The 12,826-nt window shown below is 50.8% G+C and overlaps 4 protein-coding genes across 4 annotated transcripts; 2 read left to right on the top strand and 2 right to left on the bottom strand.

Annotated features, from left to right (window-relative positions):
- The first annotated feature begins 63 nt into the window (after positions 1 to 63).
- On the top strand, positions 64 to 2,499 carry GGI43DRAFT_396749 (CwfJ C-terminus 1-domain-containing protein-like protein). The gene has a single exon (XM_083205010.1). It carries the CDS (start codon positions 155 to 157, stop codon positions 2,339 to 2,341), a length of 2,187 nt encoding a protein of 728 aa, XP_083064316.1. The 5' UTR covers positions 64 to 154; the 3' UTR covers positions 2,342 to 2,499.
- A 109-nt stretch (positions 2,500 to 2,608) lies between these two features.
- On the bottom strand, positions 2,609 to 5,902 carry GGI43DRAFT_254208 (alpha/beta hydrolase). The gene is made up of 2 exons (XM_083200869.1): positions 3,902 to 5,902; positions 2,609 to 3,828 (listed from the first exon to the last, which is right to left on the bottom strand). Exons 1-2 carry the CDS (start codon positions 5,601 to 5,603, stop codon positions 2,876 to 2,878), a joined length of 2,655 nt encoding a protein of 884 aa, XP_083064315.1. The 5' UTR covers positions 5,604 to 5,902; the 3' UTR covers positions 2,609 to 2,875.
- Positions 5,903 to 7,928: 2,026 nt separating this feature from the next.
- GGI43DRAFT_396743 (uncharacterized protein) lies at positions 7,929 to 10,085 on the top strand. The gene is made up of 3 exons (XM_083205009.1): positions 7,929 to 8,924; positions 9,027 to 9,164; positions 9,228 to 10,085. The coding sequence occupies exons 1-3, from the start codon at positions 8,166 to 8,168 to the stop codon at positions 9,966 to 9,968; spliced, it is 1,638 nt and encodes a 545-aa protein (XP_083064314.1). The 5' UTR covers positions 7,929 to 8,165; the 3' UTR covers positions 9,969 to 10,085.
- GGI43DRAFT_396741 (catalase) lies at positions 10,086 to 12,789 on the bottom strand. Its single transcript, XM_083205008.1, has 8 exons — positions 12,257 to 12,789; positions 12,165 to 12,204; positions 11,951 to 12,083; positions 11,427 to 11,886; positions 11,085 to 11,372; positions 10,937 to 11,021; positions 10,477 to 10,875; positions 10,086 to 10,413 (listed from the first exon to the last, which is right to left on the bottom strand). The coding sequence occupies exons 1-8, from the start codon at positions 12,257 to 12,259 to the stop codon at positions 10,352 to 10,354; spliced, it is 1,470 nt and encodes a 489-aa protein (XP_083064313.1). The 5' UTR covers positions 12,260 to 12,789; the 3' UTR covers positions 10,086 to 10,351.
- Between the last annotated feature and the right edge of the window lie 37 nt (positions 12,790 to 12,826).

Below are 12,826 nucleotides of genomic sequence, written 5' to 3'. Positions count from 1 at the left end.
GCTATAGGCCCACCAGGCGCTAACTGTACAGATGGACTTAGCGCTACCGATAGCTACAGCTTGCCAAAAACCCTGACGTAACAAGGACCCAGCCATTTATTCTTCAGAGCTTGCTCGATCCACCTCGAACAAGACAAGCTCTCCTCACAACGTCATGGATGGCCTAGACGAATTCGAGCAGCAGCTTGCCGCTGAAAAGCTCGAACGCGAAAAATCAGAACAAGACCGTGAGCGGCACCGCCATCACAAGCATAGACATCACCATCGCCGAGATCGAGACGACGATAGAGACCGCGAAGAGAGACACAGGCATCGGCACCGCGACAGCGAAAGAGATAGAGATAGAGACAGGGACGGTCATCGGGATCGCGATAAGGAAAGAGAGAGGGATAAAGACAGAGACAGAGACGACAATCGCCGTCGCCGACACCACAATGACGGCGACGATGATGATGACCGCCGACACAAGAGAAGCCGCCGATCACGCGACGAGGACGATGGTGACGAGGAGCGCCGCAGGCGGCGTCATCGAGAAGATCGACACCACAAATCATCAGACGAAAAGGCTGGCGTGCCTCCTTCAGACCAAGAGAAATCTTCAAACGAAGATGCAACCAGCACATCGAAACCACTGGAACGAGATGCTTGGATGACCGCACCATCGGCCTTCGAAGTCGAGCATGTCCATCGTCCCGGGCAGAACAAACCTCGATCGCCGACCCCAGAGCCACCGAAGCGAGTAATATCCAGACGTGAGATTAATAGCGGCTTCCTCGAAGACTTGAATAGTGGCAGGCAGCCATCTGCCGTGGCGCAGCAGCCGTCTGAGAGAACAGTTGACTATATATTCGGCGATTCTGGCTCATCGTGGCGAATGACAAAGCTGAAAGCTGTCTACACCGCGGCGGAGGATTCGGGCCAGTCTGTGGAGGAAGTTGCCCTAAAGCAATTTGGCAGCTTGGAGTTCTTTGACGATGCGCGCGAAGAGAAGGAAGAGCTGGAGAGGAGGAGACTATATGGTGATGATGTCAAATCAAAAGAGAAGCCTACTGGTGAATTCTACCATGAACGGATGAAGAGCCAAAGGCGCGAAGAACCAGATAGGCAGGAAATCCGCCAAGGCGAAATTCTGCAAGAGGATCATCCACAACAGGTGCCCGTTCCAATGGATCAGACTGCTCTGAACAGACTCCGTGCTCAAATGATGAAGGCCAAGCTACGCAAGGCACCCAATGCTGCTCAGTTAGAAGAGGAGTACAACCTTGCGGCAGCAGGAGCGGCGCCTCGTCTCAATGCCCCTGAAGCCGTCGTCCTTGGAGTTATGGAGAGCCGCCAACTTGCCGGCACCCGCGGAGAGGTCAAAGCAGTTGATACCAAGCGTGGACGCGAGCGCGGCCTCGTAGAGGAAAACACGGACATGACCATCGAGCAGATGCTCCAAGAGGAACGCCGAACCAAGGGCCAGCAAGGCGGCGAAGGCCTGCGTCTCGCCGAGAGAATCGCCAAAGACGCCAAGTTCGACGACGACCTCGAGTACATGGACGAAAACGCCGAAAAGCTAGCAAAGCGCATCCACAAGAGCGAGGTCAACCTGAAAAACATGGCCGTCAGCGAGTTCCAGAAGATGAACCGCGTCCTCGAAAACTGCCCCCTCTGCCACAAGGAAGACAAAGGACTGCCACCCATCGCGCCCGTCGTCTCTCTCGCCACGCGAGTCTTTATGACTCTGGCCACCGAGCCGGAAATCAGCGAAGGCGGCGCCGTCATTGTCCCTACCGCGCATCGGAACAACCTCCTCGAATGCGACGATGATGAGTGGGAGGAGATTCGCAACTTTATGAAGAGCCTCACGAGGATGTACCACGACCAGGGCCGAGAAGTCATCTTTTACGAAAACGCCGCCGCGCCGCATAAGCACATGCACGCCGCCATGATGGCCATCCCCATCCCCTATGATCAAGGCGCTATGGCACCCGCATTCTTCAAGGAGGCGTTCCTCTCCTCCGACGAAGAATGGTCCCAGCATCGCAAAATCATCGATACCGGCGCCAAAGCCAGAGAGGGCATGGGCCGTTCAGCTTTCCGCCGATGTATCGCAAAGGAGATGCCTTACTTCCACGTGTGGTTTACGTTGGACGGGGGGCTGGGCCACGTTGTTGAGAATTCGGATCGTTGGCCAAAGGGAGACCTTTTTGCGAGAGAGATTATCGGTGGTATTGTGGACGCTGATGCACACATTATTAAGAAGCAAGGGCGGTGGGCAAAAATTGATAGTAGGGTTGATGGGTTCAAGAAAGGGTGGAGGAAGTTTGACTGGACGAGAGTGTTGACCGATGGCTAAGACAGAAACATATAATCAGCTGTGTGTATAAAGTAGTTGGTGTAATTTACAAAGGGTTGAAAGGCTCGTGGTGTGTTCAATTTATCATAATCAAGCGGAGTCAAATTTATTACATGGACATATTTCAGAATTGGAAGAGCTCAGTCAAGCCCACTTGATAATTTATTGAATCGATATGAAGAATAGATGATCTGTGATTAACAAGAAATTAAATCGCCATGTACGCTGATGCTTCATCAGACCTGACATAAGTAGCGAGTAGTAATTAGTTAAAACAAGTCAAAAGGTAAAGTCATCGCAGATTCATTGGCACCTCCTCTTCTCCATCCTTCGGGGTATCTTCCTCCTCCGTTGTAAAGACATATGCCGCCATAATATCTAGCTTCTGCGCTCTAAAGCTGCTAACTCTACTGTCATAAGAACGCCATGTTCCATCCTCCCAATTAAATATTAGCTTGAAGAAAATGCCTATATAAATGGCATGGCTAGATTATTAAAGTTTTAGTAATAAGGAGCCCGCCCGAGCTGTAAAGCTCATTTTCCAGGGGCTCCTCGTCGTCCTCTTTCGCGTTCTTTGTTTCCCGCACTCCTTGTGGCTCTCTCCCAGTCTTCCCATTCTTTGCTAATCTCCATCAACACGGAGCCCATTACTGTGGCGCTTGCCATCAACCCATGGCCCTCTCCTTCGAGTACCCGGACTTCACATCGCTTCATGATCTTGCCCAGCCATTTGACGTTCTCAACAGGCACTCGAGTATCTCCGCTACCGTGACGAATAATCACAGGTCGAGTGATGTCGACATATCGGAAGCCAATAGTATGTCGTCTTTCGAGACAAATAAGTAGATCTACAGCTGGATTCGCGTTCGTCGTGGCAAGATCCCAGATTGCATGTGTTAGTCGTATGTCATAAGATTGCTGTCGTTCTTTATCGGCGAGAGGATCAAAAGCTGGAGGTGGGTCGGATGCTTCGTTGACAGACGGAGGCTGAGGCAGTGTCTTGTCCACGCCTTCTTTGGCATAGGGGGATGCCTGGTCACCTTCATTGACCAGAGTGCCATTTGAGTCCTTGCCATCAGCCGCGTGGTTGCTGTTTTCCTTGTCCGCAGATGGCGTAGCATTTCTACTGCTACCATCTTTGTGGCCGTTTTTGCGTTTAGATTTGCGGGGATTCTTTGGTAAAGAGCTTGTAATTGACGAGCTGGTTGCCGACATGAAACTACTGTTAGCCGCCTTCAGAAATGACGTTGGCAAGACCCGTAGGATTCTTTGAGCTGTTGGAAGTGTGTGTGACGGCGGCGATAGCGATGATGACCCGAAAACATTCATTTGGGAAGGCGGAATCCAGGGCGCAAGGAGGTGGATTTTCCCTCGGATATGCTGGGGCATGCGAAGAGCCGTGGCTAGGGCATAGATTGCTCCAGCCGAATGAGCCATCAAAGAGAATTTGCTAATTCTCAAAGTTTGACAGATTGCGTACACGTCATCTGTAGTTTATCTGTTAGCAGTTATTTACATACCAAAGTTGTACAAAACCCAAACAAAGACATAACAACTTACCAGGCCAGCTGAGAGGTGTACTCGTTCCGTCAGCATAAGGCTCACTGTCTCCCACACCTGGTCGATCAGGGGTAATAAGACGGAGCTTCAGCGTCAACGCCAACTCGTCATAAAACGCAGTGATGTATCTGGTCAAGCCCATTCCTACACAACAGAAGACTGCGTAGCCTTCTGGGTCTCCAACTTCAGAAAATGAGATAACTCGGCCAGTTTCGGGATGGCTAATCTTTTGAGACAGCCGTGATGAGCAAAGGTAAGATTCCACTGCATCATCAACAGAATCAGCAGACTGGGGTCTCTCATAGCCCGTGGGCTTAGTATTCGGAGCAGTCTCATCATTCGGGCGTTTATTCTCTTGAGGAATGAGAGGCACTGAGAGGCGCTTTAATCTAGAGCTACTGCGCTTCAGTCGGAGGGCATCGCTGGGACCAGGGGTTGTCTGGCTAGAAAGACGTTGGTCTTTGCGATCAAACTCATCTCGGCGACGCCCCTGCGAAACTGATGGGAAGGGAGCACCTTCATCTTCGAGCTCATCTGTTCTCTCTTCCGCAATGTAATTAGCGCTCAGATAGCTACTAGACGCCCTCTGCTTTGGTTTTCGAGTTGAGCTCTCTTCGACGTCGTATAAAGACGACTTATTGGTATCCGAGTCTGAGCGGCGATGCCTCATTTTCGCAAAGTCACGGCCGTAGCCGGACTCGGCAGTTTCAAGACCTTTGTCTCCAGCAAATCCTTCGCCGTCCTTCATTGGTCGTCGAACACTGGATCGCTTCCTACTTGAGCTCGAATTGCGCAGACTTGAATCGCGAGCCGGAATATGATGCAGGCCGTCTCCAAGCAGATTATCATCGGTGGTAACTGCCGTTGGTTCCTCGCTGATAGAGCTCTCTCCAAAGAAATGCTCTGCCTTACTTCCGCTGTGAATGCTGCTTCCTACTGTCGCACTACCGCCAGCTATTGGGGTAGAAGAGGCGCGTCTTCTGTCGACCTGGGGCTCGCGAAGGTGCTCTTTAGAGCCCATATAGCTAAGCACTTTGCTGCTGCGATTCGATTTTTTCCCCCAGCTATCGAGTGATCGGCGTGGCCTCAGCTCCGGGTGAGGCGCAGAGCCACGTTCTACAGATAGATTTCCGATGCTGCGAGCATCATCATTCTTGGATGCAAACGAGCCCGTAGATGATGGGCGAGAGCTTGCGGCGCTACGTATAAAAGATCTGAATCCACTTTCTCGACTTGTACTTCGGTGACTTCGAGGGCTTTGCGGCGCGGTCAGAGGTGAAAAGCCGCTCGGAGGCTTGGATGTGCGGATAACAGGTGGGCTGGCTGCAAGCTCGTCGAGAGAAATAGGACCGCCGTGCTGCTCGTAAAGGGAAGGCTGTTTGTACGCCCCGTAGTCAACGCCGAAACTACCAGAGCCACGCCTAGAGCGAGAACTGTGGCGGCTTGGGCCAGAGTTTGGGCTCGTTGGCAGAGAAAGAGTTGCTGAAGTCAGGCCGGTGTCGAAGTGGTGGTTGGCAGGCTCAGCGATGGCGCTAAGGCTGGTGATGAGGCTGGAAATTATCTCAGGGCTCCCAGGCGGAATGGCGTATCGTTTGCGGGCAGCAGAAGTGGGCGTCGACGACATGCGGTTGCGCTGAGACGAGTGAACGCGGTGGGTGCGAGTTGGGATAGGGGGCATCGAATCTATGGAAGTGCGTTCCATGGTTGGCGGCAGCGGCGAGCCGCAGGGCGACTTGTCCAACGCTGTTACTCAATAGCTTGAGACGGTGAGTGTCTAATATTGACTGTCTCGCCTGGCTGCAGCGTAAGATTGGCGCACGCAGCCACGTTTCTTTGGCCCCAGTGACAGCAAACAAGTCTGTGAACGCCTTGCCTTTGCATGAAACTCTCCCCACGCTCACGCAGCCGCAGTTTCGGGAGGTTGTAGTCCGACCTATTCGAGCGAGGGGCCTGTGAAGGACCGGCACCACCAGCCAGAACAACAAGAAAAAGAAAAAAAGAATAAAACGACGGATTTTCAGCGCCGAGGCGTGCAATAGTCTGAGCTCGAAAGTAGCCAAAAACACAAGAGGCGTACGCAGACGATTCGTTGGAGCATGGACCGTTCTCTAGTAACTGAGACAGAAAAGGCAGGGAAATTAGTTGGAGGCTAGCACAGGGTCAAGCGTTAGCTGTATCGCTTATCCAGTCAAGTTCAATCCGGGCTTGAGTCGCACGCACAGCTGCAGTAATTGCGAGCGTGCTCTGGTCTGAGACACACAGCATAAAGCCAAGCTGGGCCTGCAGCAGCTGCAACGGCGACAACGACAACTGCAGCGATCGCGACGACAGCAAAAGCGTCAAACGGCAGACAATTCTCGAGCACCAGTAGCTCAGGGTGCTAGTGAGCTCCTGGGAGATTTGACCCCTTTCGAGAGCTCTGCTGCCGGTCCACTCCAATCACCAGTTTCACCCAGCCGCCATTTTGGCTGCGGCACAGCAATCAACGGGACCCCTGCCGCTAGAGAAGCCCATCGATCGAAGCATGATTCGGCCACGAGAGTCAACCGCAGACTGGAGTCAGTGGGGAGAGCTCTGATTCGATGGCTTCCAGCAATGGCAGGGATGTTCAAATTGTTCTGTAGGCTAGTGGAGAGGAGCAGAAAAAGGGCGGGGGTCCGTCCATCCTTTCGGCAGCACGTTGATCCCATTCCGAGATTCGTACGTTTTGAATTACAACAAGATGGGAGGGCCAAACACATGCTTAAGTAGCACTGGCTGAGCAATTTGCTGCTGTCGTGCATAGTCCAGTCCGAGATAGGGCGCTGACAACACGATTGCGGAAAGCCGAAGAAGGATGGCGGAACCTCATTCAACAGCGTAGCATCAGCGGTGCTTTGTCAGGTGGAACCCTTGCAAGCGAGTTGTGCAATAACGCTGAACAGGGCCGGCTGCAGAATGAAACATGAAAGTCTGCGCGCATTAGAGAAGTTATATCAAAGATGCTGCTACTCCGTATATAAGCAAGCGGCAAAGGATTTGATTGTCCCTCGTGCGCGTGGCTCTTCACCCGTTTCCGCGCGGCGATCCTTTCTGGATTGTGCTCGCTTCGGGCTGGACCAGCGTGGGATGCGTGGTGATGGTAGCATCATGCCGTTGCGTTGCGTTGCGCTACTAGTGCTGGTAATACGCGTGGGTGCTTACATGCGTATCGCGATATTTGTACGTCAGCAAAACCCCCATGGCGATAGGAGCTGAACACCCGTATTCATTGCCGATCTGACCATTGTGAGCTGATAGCTGTAAGATGTGGGTGGTGCTCTGCGGTGACTATCGCACTGGCGACGGTTATTCATATGTATAAGCTTCTTTTCTGATGTGCAACCGCCAAGACCCGGCGCTACCAGATTAGCCACAATCCTACAGCCATTCATTCATGGAAGGCGGGGAACTGAGAAGAAGCGTGAAGAAGAGATAATGGACCTTAAGCAGTGGGAGAAGCGAACGACAGGCCGCCCTAGATGAGATGATCTGGTTAGTCGCGTGGCCAGCGCATCCTGTAGGATTCCTCTCGGGAGAGTTCAGAAGTCAGAAATCAGACAGGGCTGCACTAGTTGGTGCTCCTATCTTCAACAGCATAGCACTACCTCTTATCAGAGTAACGCTAGTAGTTCACGACCTGTAATACTCCGTTCATAACTTGTACAAGTATACTCCTTACCTTTGGGGGAGTTGGTTGATAGTCCTTTCAAGTTGTCAGGCTCACCAGAAACCAGGTTCCCATCTAAAGTAGATACGGCTGATTGGTGGGTAATCTGTCCATACACAGATACTAGCATGTCAACTCTATCTGCACTGCATGCCTCGCAGATTGGCAAAATATCGGCTACAATTGCGAGCGATTATCTTGAATCCTGTCGAAATGTAGGCTGGGCTTTATATAAGCCCTCAACCAAGGGTGCGAGTGGCTGGCGCTAACATCATGCATGCATATCCTTAGCTCCAATGCAACTCTGACAGGGCATCTACTGACCCGAACAAGGATAGCGTCCTAGTTGCGAGATGCAGGGCTGGATTTGATATATGAGGCGAGCTGCTGAACTCTGCCTCAACTTTCTGTCTGTCGTACGAATTTGGGTCGTAGATAAAAGTTCTGCTCGCGCCACCTCAGCAAGACGGGCGCCCGAAACGGAACCGTGCCAATATCATAAGTGACCCTTACATACTGCCGACTCTTTGACCCCAGAACCAACTGCAACTGCAGGTAACATCGATCAAAGTCACAATGGCGGCCGCAGCCACTAAGACGATCTTCTCCTTTGTAAGCTATGACAACCATAGGGTACCCCAGGACCCAAAGTCTCGTACCTTAATCCGTCGGCATGCCATGCGGGATGTGGCCACCACGCGAAAGCAGAAGCGAAACTATCGTGGCAACTCGGTCCAGTACCCAGAGTCGGTGCTATATGGAGACGACACGCACGATGCGTATGCTAGCGCGCCCGCTGCTGGTAAAGAAATTGTAGCTAAACGGCGAACAACTAAGCGTAAGCTGTTGAAGAAAGCGACGGACAGCAACCCGGAGCCTACTAAGCAGCAGCTCATACGAATCCACACAATCGTTGTTGATGACTACAACCAAAAGTTTAGCACGAGGTTCCCCATCTTGGAGCTCATTGCACCACTCACAAGCCTGCATCTGGGGATGGCCTCCATCACCTGCTTTACTTTAGAGCCCGGCAGGACTGGGGACGTGCTGTTCTCACTGCCGCTGTCTCATTTGAAGAGCAGAAGGCTGTTAGACTATTTGCCTAGCCTATATGGGAAAGCCTCCGCCCTGACTTCCACCGTTGATTGTCTTGTAGCAAGGCTGAACCAGATCACACGTGGCTTGACTACCAACACATCATCGGAAGAAGAGGATGGTGAAGTCCTTCATCATTATGCCAAGGCGCTCAAGGAAATTCAAAGGGCTATCGATGATGACCACCTTCGAATGGCGCAAGAAACATTGTATGCGGCAGAACTGCTTGGAATTTTTGAGGTATGTTCTGGATAAGACCTAATAAAACATGCATTAGGGCGAAGCTCCAATCATGCCTTCAAGTACTGTTACTGACCTTTAACTGTTTTCTGATTTGTGCAGCTTCTGAGCCCCAATCCAGAGATGTCGTCCTGGAAGTGTCATGCAGCAGGAGCTGCTAGGCTAATCCAGCTCCGTGGCCCTGAGAGGTTCAAGACCGACTTTGAATTGGCCCTTTTCATGGCCCACATCGGCCCAATCGTACGTATAAGCGAGATACAGTCCCGCACTGAGAGCTCATAGCTGACCGACACCTCTCTCAAGGTCACTGAAGCCTTTCTCAACAACAAGATCTGTTTCCTCACCGAGGCGCCATGGAAGAAGGTCTTGCGTACCGCCATCTGCCATGACCCAACCGTACCTCTGGAGCAGAGTAAGCTCATCTATCGGCTGTGGTCTAGTCTCATCTTTGGGCCCAACGTATTCAAAATGGTCACGAGCTTGGTGCTGTCACCCACTGAACCCACACCAGATGATATTGAAGCGGCAATTGAGAGGATACAGAGAGACCTGACTTATTTGAGGATGTGGGAAGACTTACTACGGCAGCAGCAGCAAGCGCAGTCCCTTTCAGATGAAGACGGCTCAGAGGATAACGTGAAGTTCGTCTTCACATCTCCGACTTGGAGCAAGGGAAAGTATTTTATGCCGTGGCCAGTCCTGCGCGGTACTTTCATGATGTGCGGCATGCTGAAGAGGCGACTCCTGGTGTCGCTTGTACCATCTCGCTTCCCTCACATTGAGGTAGAGGCTCAGGCGCTGGCTGAGACAGCACTGGCGCTCAACTCCAATCCAAGGACACGCAGGGAAGATGGCCTTCAGGGTGGCCTTTTCCTAGCGCAAACGGTCTGGGTGGCGAAGGCCATCATCTCCACAAAGAACATATGGTATGGAACTACAGCAGATCCAGGCACAATGGTACCAAAGGAAAAAGACCAAGGGCCAATGGTTGAGCAGTGGAAGTTCAGGTTGTGGTGCGAGGAGCTCGGAAGAAAGGTTACGTAAGCGCTACTGCGAGCGATACATATAGATCTCACGATGTTGATGCTGGCAAATCTTACGGCGTCATGGATGCATGTGTTTACACCACTCATGTGGCTTTTGGTTGTATTAGAACAAGAGAAGTCGGGAGTTGATGGAGTTGTTATGCGTTCTGTCAAATTTTAACTTAAAAATCGTCTCTCCTAAAAGTATTTTTCTAAAGTCTCAGACGGAGGACATGTAGATACCTCCAAGTATCATAGTAGGTACCATGATACAGCTACCTGGACAGCTTGGCGGCATTAGCAAGGAGCCAAACTTGGTTTTCATTTTTTGAATTTTTTTTTTTTCCATTTGTCCTTTCCATTTTTCTCTTTTTCTCTTACTTCCTCTTTATACCCTTTAGATTACCTTGCAAGCCCTTCCTCAAGACATTGCTGCAAGGTCGGATCAACACGTCCAAAGTATTCTGCACAGGCATTAGCTCTTACTCTTCTATACAAGTACTGCTCCCGCATTGGGTATGACTTACTAGTAACTTCCCTCTTTAGATTGACAGGGATATCCTGCAATGTTGGAAGAATATTATGGAGGAAATGTTCCTTGCCATTAGGCTCCTTGCACATAATCTGCCAAAGCTGGCGAGCTTGTACAAAATCTTTGTCGGTAAGCTGCGTGCCAAAGGACGTCACTTGTCCTTGCCAGTGCTCTTGGAGTGGTATCTGGACCCGTTTGCTCTGAGCAACCGGGCGAAGCTCCGAGAAGACGTAGTCAGGGTCGCTACCGTAATTTCCATTAATAGTTCCGGGACCATCTCGCACATACGGTGCGTATACGGTATTGATTGGCCGGTTCGGCGGGAGCTGGAAGTAGTTTGGTCCAACGCGATAGCGGTGAGCGTCAGGATAGCTAAACATTCTCGCTTGCAGAACTGCATGCCATCTCTATTAGCCACAGCCTGCTCTGCTGAAAGCACAAAAGGGTTTACAAACCAGGATCTGCTGAGGGTCCAACGCCTGGAACCATGTTGGAGGGCGAGAAGCAGGCTTGCTCGATATCTTGGAAGTAGTTGTTTGGCTAAAATCAAAAACTTAGCATAATACATCTCTCAAAGATGGGAGGCATGAGAGATGAACGCACATTCTTATTAAGAGTCAAGCGGCCAATGCGACGCAGAGGATACTTCTCAAATGGCCAAGTAAACGTGTCGTCGAAAATGTCAATGGGTGCCGTCTTGACCTCTTCTGGCTTCATGACTTGGACGCACACAGTCCAAGTTGGGTATTTTCCATTCTCGATAGCGTTAAAAAGATCTTTCACATGATAGTCAGGATCCGATCCGGCAAGGCGGACAGCGGTGTTTGAATCCATGGTTTTGACGCCATCTTCTGGCCTAAAGTGCCACTTGACGTAGACATAGCTTCCATCCTAATGATTGTCAGCATTCGCTACAAGGTAGCTGGCTTGGAGAAGTTATCTCACAGCTTTGTTCAAGGTATAAGTGTGAACGCTATAGCCATTGATGTTTCTGAGAGACGCAGGAATACCGCGCGATCCAAACAGGTGCATCAGCGCGTGAATACCCTCAGGGTTATTCTTATGGAAATCCCAGAACATGGCGTTATCTGGCACATTGGTCTGAGGGTGCCTCTTGTGGCTTCGGTTCATAGACGGAAATTTGATGGGGTCCCGAATAAAGAAGACAGGAAGGTCATTGAAGACAAAGTCTTGGATACCCTCCTCCGTATAGAATTTAGTTGCCCAGCCTCGGACATCACGAACTGTGTCGCTAGATCCTTTTTCTCCGCCGACGGTTGAGATACGGGTCAGGACCTTTGTCTTCTTTCCAACAGGAGTAAGAAATTTCGCGTCAGTTAGATCAGAGACATCCTCAAGAACTTCAAACTCGCCAAAGGCGCCGGCTGCCTTTGCATGCACGCTCCTGTAATGCGAAGATATGAGCTTCGAGTGTCTACTATTCTCAATTGCATGGAGTTTTCCCCTACCGTTCGGGAATACGTTCACGCGCAAAATGGGCGAGGACTTCGATGGTCTGAGTATCGCTCAAGACGACCAAGCCACCGTTGCTGTTGCCATATCGAACTTGCTGCACGGAGCCTGGGTCGGCACTTGGCTGGCCTAGGGAATGTCAGTCAATTGATACACTTGAATCGGCTTAGAACAAACACAACTACAGCAAGGATTCGACTGTCAACTTACCATTGGCAAGGGTGCTGGTAGGGTGATCCAAAGATAAAGACTTGAAATTGTAAGCCCCGAGACTTTATAGGAATAAACAGATGATAGCTCACCATGGTTATTGCTGAGACAATGATGCTTCGTTCATAAAACTAGGCTACGATAGCTATTTTGGCCAAGTCTTATCTTCTATTCCCTTTTTTCCTTCTAGCACTTGCTAGATGGCCAGTTTTTGTAATATGCGCACCCATCTCGCAAACCGTCATTCTCCGCATAGAATTTCATCATTGAGTGTTGAATATACGCTGATGGCTGATCACCCCGCGTCGTCCCGCTTCTACCTTTGAGGGATTGGCGATGAAGCGACTAAAGCAGAGTTCTGCTAGTTCATGAGCTTGGCTGCAAGCGAGAAGGCTCTGCATGGCGTTTACACCAATCCGGATCTGCGATAATATGAAGCTCTCCAAGCCACATTATGCGGGGGAAAAGTATATTTCGAAATACCCCAATGCTGATTGGATCGATAACATCACTGCATTCATGATGACGCAAATTTCGTTGGGCGGTTATATGAGATGCATGTACTCGAAGCCCAATTAAGAGACGAAATAAATGAAGGTTCGTATCTGGCCGCGGACTTCGCTGCGGGGGATCGGGTAGCTATAAGTTTGTGTGCGCTGCAA

This window comes from Trichoderma evansii, assembly GCF_050947405.1.
Source record: "Trichoderma evansii strain SZMC 28006 chromosome Unknown GGI43scaffold_3, whole genome shotgun sequence".
NCBI classification, from domain to species: Eukaryota; Fungi; Ascomycota; class Sordariomycetes; order Hypocreales; family Hypocreaceae; genus Trichoderma; species Trichoderma evansii.
This window is presented reverse-complemented; position numbering and strand designations above follow the sequence as displayed.